This window comes from Mangifera indica, chromosome 4 (assembly GCF_011075055.1).
Source record: "Mangifera indica cultivar Alphonso chromosome 4, CATAS_Mindica_2.1, whole genome shotgun sequence".
Classification (NCBI taxonomy): domain Eukaryota; kingdom Viridiplantae; phylum Streptophyta; class Magnoliopsida; order Sapindales; family Anacardiaceae; genus Mangifera; species Mangifera indica.
Genome location: NC_058140.1, coordinates 8,166,379 through 8,171,142, shown reverse-complemented (window position 1 = coordinate 8,171,142; position 4,764 = coordinate 8,166,379). Strand labels below are relative to the sequence as shown.

At 30.7% G+C, this 4,764-nt stretch overlaps 1 protein-coding gene across 1 annotated transcript; it reads right to left on the bottom strand.

Moving 5' to 3' along the window:
- Positions 1-968: 968 nt before the first annotated feature.
- LOC123215054 (basic blue protein-like) lies at positions 969-1,977 on the bottom strand. Its single transcript, XM_044635102.1, has 2 exons — positions 1,760-1,977; positions 969-1,315 (listed from the first exon to the last, which is right to left on the bottom strand). The coding sequence occupies exons 1-2, from the start codon at positions 1,926-1,928 to the stop codon at positions 1,116-1,118; spliced, it is 369 nt and encodes a 122-aa protein (XP_044491037.1). The 5' UTR covers positions 1,929-1,977; the 3' UTR covers positions 969-1,115.
- Positions 1,978-4,764: the final 2,787 nt, after the last annotated feature.

Here is a 4,764-nt window from a genome sequence, read left to right as displayed (position 1 = left end):
CATAACCCTAATTTTAGATTATGTCCTAAAATATTCTTATAGGGTTTTTAAAATTTATGTAGCAATGCCACAATAGGCTATATGACTAAACATATTCTCAAATATGGACGCTAAAAGCCAACTTATCAACAAATTATCATAACACTTCCAAAAAACATATTAAGGATTAATGTTTTTAACTTTTAACCTAGAATCATATTTGACAACAAGATAATGTGGAGGACAACTTTCCAAACCTATTAGACGTGATTCAAGACCATGAACACAAATGAAATACATCACCTAAGCTCTCTAGTAGCGATAATTATCATCATTCAATCTCAGATTCACTACTTGTAAATTCCAAATTGAAAAATTATCAAATTGGTGTATTGAATCGACTAATGGTGACTCATACATTGTATACTTCAAAAACAAATCATGAGGCATTGAATCTGTGCATAAATAAGCCACTGATGCTAGAAAGTAGCTCTAATACCATAGAAAACCTTAAAAATGAGTAACAATTCTGGAAACATATATTGGAATTTTATTTCAAAAAAAAAAAAAAAAAAACATGAATCAAGTTTACATTGTAATTATACAAAATAATATCCTACCTAACAATCCTCGTCACAAACTAATTTGAACCAATTATTTAGTCAGAAAGAAATACAAAATTTCAATTTTTGGACCATTGGATTGTTACACTAAGCAAGCATGAGGAAGAGAAATAGGGGCGAGAAACCAATGAGGAAGATGAACAATGTGTTCCAGCTTCAAAGGAATTCTTTTATTAATATTTCAGTCGATTGAGTGAAACAATGAGTACTGGTAAAACTCACCATTACCCCTGCTTGATTTCAAATTGAACATTAGTAATTCTTCAATGTTCTTTAATTATACTTGCAATTCGTTTCTTCACACAACTAATAACTACAATAGCCGCATATAATAATACGTTCGATTTCTAGTTCTTTTTACAATAGTTCGAGGAATAATACAAGCTTTATTTCTTTGGAACGAAACACAAACCACCCGCATACAAAAGCAATAATCCGCCATTTTTATTTAGTAAATTTATATCATGATGCATTAATATTGCACCACTGTTATTACTGGCTTAAATATGCGAATTAATGTGCATGAACGACTAATTTTAATCCATTGCCGCATTGACCTTTGATACTGGAGATGAAATAATTTGGTCCCTTTTTAAGCTTGATCTGATCCTTTCCTGTCCGATAAACTTTTGCATTTTTTGAGGCTTTGCAATTTTCATACTCTTCCTGTGACACAATCACTACGTTGTGGTCCGCAGAACTATAGTAAAACACTGTAAATTCAACAGAAATTGCCTCAAATACATAGGATTAGTTACTTTTTTCATAATATCCATAAGGGTTTAACATGCATGCAGAAAAAGAGTTGCTTGCTATAGATGGTATATTTCAACCACCGTGCATGTTTTTAGTTAGGGTTTGTTTGGCTCTACCAATTTTAGTAGAGCTTATAAAGAATCAAATTTAAAATGCATAGAAAAAACTCTTTTAATAGGTAGATAAGTCCAATCAAATAGATTATTTCATCCCCTATAAAGCATGTTAATATATATAAAATAATATAAAGGTACCTCAATAAAGTCAAAGGAGTTTTACAATTTAATTATTGATTCGAAGTTTGAACTAAAGATATATTATTTCGACCAACAAAACTTTTGAACCAAATTAAATAATTTTTTCAAAAAGTAATATTCTATATATTTAAACTAAATACTCACAGAGTTCATCGTCAGTCTGAAATATCTTCTGATCAGGCCAAGTTTCAACGCCGTAAGTCCAACCTTTATCACCACCAACAACGTAAGTTGCTGCTTGAGCCAGCCCACAATAGAGCACCAGCAAACCCACCACCACTGCCACTGCATTATAATTTCTTCCCTTCACCATCTCTAATTTGGAACCCTAATTTTCTGACTACGCTTTGAGAATTTGAAGGGAAATGCGATACAAGTTTCCACTTTATAGGGAAACATTTGAACTAATTAGCCACCCAAACAATGATTTGATTTTGAGGAATTTAAATTGGAGTTGGCGGTTGCTCACGTTTATGAAGACTTGTAAATCTTTATGTATGTTGCACACTATAACTTTGTAAAAATTGTAATACATAAAGCAAGTATTATTACTTCTCTAGCGAGTTTACAGAATGGAGACATTATCAAGTCTTATAGAAATGCAACATGTTGTGGCATTTGAAGCCAATTAGATTGGAGAAACGTTTCTGTTGGGAATAATTAAACATGCCAGGATCAAATTCTATGAATTGTGTAAATAAGGATTTTGTGTACCCAAAGTAATTTTCGATGAAACTTCTTTGAATACGAGACAAGGTATCGACGTTAGTCTATTTCCACGATGCCATTTGCCTACGTACTGATTTTCAAATAGAGAGACATAATCTGTGCATTGATTTGTAGGAGAAGAGGGGACAGAGTGCTTTTTGGTAAAAGAAATAGTGTAATCTATTTTTTGGGCAGGCAGTTAGGACTTTATATAAGAGTCCAACTGCCAAATATTAATCATCAATAACTGTCCTTTGACAGTTAAGAAAACCAGATCGGGTTGACCCGTCATTGGTAGACCCAGATCTAATAATTTCTATTTTCAAAATGATTTCATTATATAGTTTTAATAAATGGTTTTGTGCTTCTAATATATGAAAAAGCTTCTCAAAATTGAGTTAAAAGAAATATTTATTTTCACTTCCTCTCGCCAAGCAGTGACAGTTGCCCATGAAATTACAAAATGTATAATTAAAAAAAGAAGATGAAACTCGAGAAATCGATTTCTCTATAACGAACTTGCTCATGGGCTTTTTTTATTGAAAAATAGAGATTGAATCGTACAATGAAGTGTGCACGGCTTTGACAATAAAATTGATTATGTTAAGTTTTTCCATGCATGCTTTTTTTTTTTTTTTTATAAAAAAACGTGTTACTACAATTTTTGTGAGTGGTTAACCAACATTGAAAATCAACAGGTACATATTTTAAAATTAAATTTAAATGATTTTTGTATTTTAAATCGGTAAGTTATAATAGTTAACGTAGAAGCACTATCTCACGAGGAATTTGTGTAGCAAAATGGCTGAGAGTTTAAAAAAATAATTTCAGAAGCAATGTGAGAGCTACTAGTTCAAGAAAGGGCAAAACTAAAATTTCATTTACTATATATTATTTTATAATGATAAATTTGAGTAATGCTATGTATATTTATTTTTTATACACAAATATCTACATATATATAGATATGTCATCATGTAATTAGATATTATTTTATCATCAATTTTCAATTTTATTTTGAACTTAACTATTGGATTATTAAATTTATATTTGATTGCCCTTGTTTAGAATATAAACTTTAATTATTTTATTTTTACGCTTGCTTATTTAATTGTGTACATTTTCATTTAGACTGCTTTCATATTTAATTATGTCGCTAATTTTATCCTTTTAATCTACCTATAGGATATCTCTATAAGAAGCATCACTTTGAAGGAATCTATGTAAGCAACTATGACCAACCACTAGCTGCAAAACCAATGAAAAAGGTCATCCATGTCTCTCACATATTTAGGAACACGGATAGACCTTTCATCTCCTATTAGCGAGAAAACAGAATCACAATAATAAAATTATCCCTATTTTAATTGAACTAAAAAATAATTAATAATAATAGAATTATTTCAATAGGAATGATGAGATATATTTCCCTTATCAAGATTTAATATAAAGGACCAATATGAGAAGAGTGGCATAGAAAAGTTTTGGATAATCAACTTATCAGGAATTTGATAATAGTTTAAGACAATTTCGTCAAACGAATTGAGTTTAGCTAAACTTAAAGCTTGATTCAACTAAATTCGAGCTTGGTTCCCTTTAAGCGAGCCAAGCTAGAACAACTTTAAGGAGAGCTAAAGGTTGGCTCAAATATAGCCTTAGCTACAAACTTGCACTTCAATGGAAACATCCATGTAAATCTACTAAGATCATATATGAAGTGAATGTAATAATTCTAACCTTCATTAGATATAACTAGAGATAGACCTATAAATCTGAATGTATAAGCTCAAATGGCTAGAAACTCTTTGAATCAAACTTAGGAAAGGTATTTTGATGTAGTTTGCCATATTGACATGCAATGAAAAAGATAAATCAAGAATTTTATTATCTCCAACATTCATTGAATTTAAAATCGACAAAATTGTATCATGGTTAGGATGACCTAACCTTTTGTGTCGTATTTCAACATTTGATTTTGAGACATGGAAAGAGAAATAATAAAAAAATGTAAGGTTTTTAGGGTACTGATAACTGGCAGCTCAATTAAATTTAAAAACTCTAAATACAAGCAAACCTAAAAACCTTGACTAGGATACTCGTTTTAAGCACACATTCATAAACATGCAAAACACTTATAGGGTGTTTTAGGTTTATACCTACGTTGATATCTCTTTCAACCTTCATGTTGCAAGAGAAAGAACATTATCCAATCCTCATAAGACGACGACTTGGTAGCCATAGAGCAGATAAAGACAAAAAGGTTACTAGGGCTCTTGACTAGATTTATTGTTTAGGCAAGAGGAGAGAAAACATGATAGATGACTAGGGTTTTATTCCTGTTTCTACTTTCTTGTTTGTTGTATCTTTTGCAAAAACTTATACCTGTATTTTATATGTGCGAGTGTTTAAGCATGGTTGAAATTCCAAGCGTATATAACACC

Excerpts from the sequence above, each read along its gene's own strand:
- LOC123215054 (XM_044635102.1), bottom strand. The coding sequence starts at position 1,928 with ATGGTGAAGGGAAGAAATTATAATGCAGTGGCAGTGGTGGTGGGTTTG. Across the intron at positions 1,316-1,759 it reads TCAGACTGACGATGAACTCT|TGTTTTACTATAGTTCTGCG; the intron begins GTGAGTATTTAG and ends TTGAATTTACAG.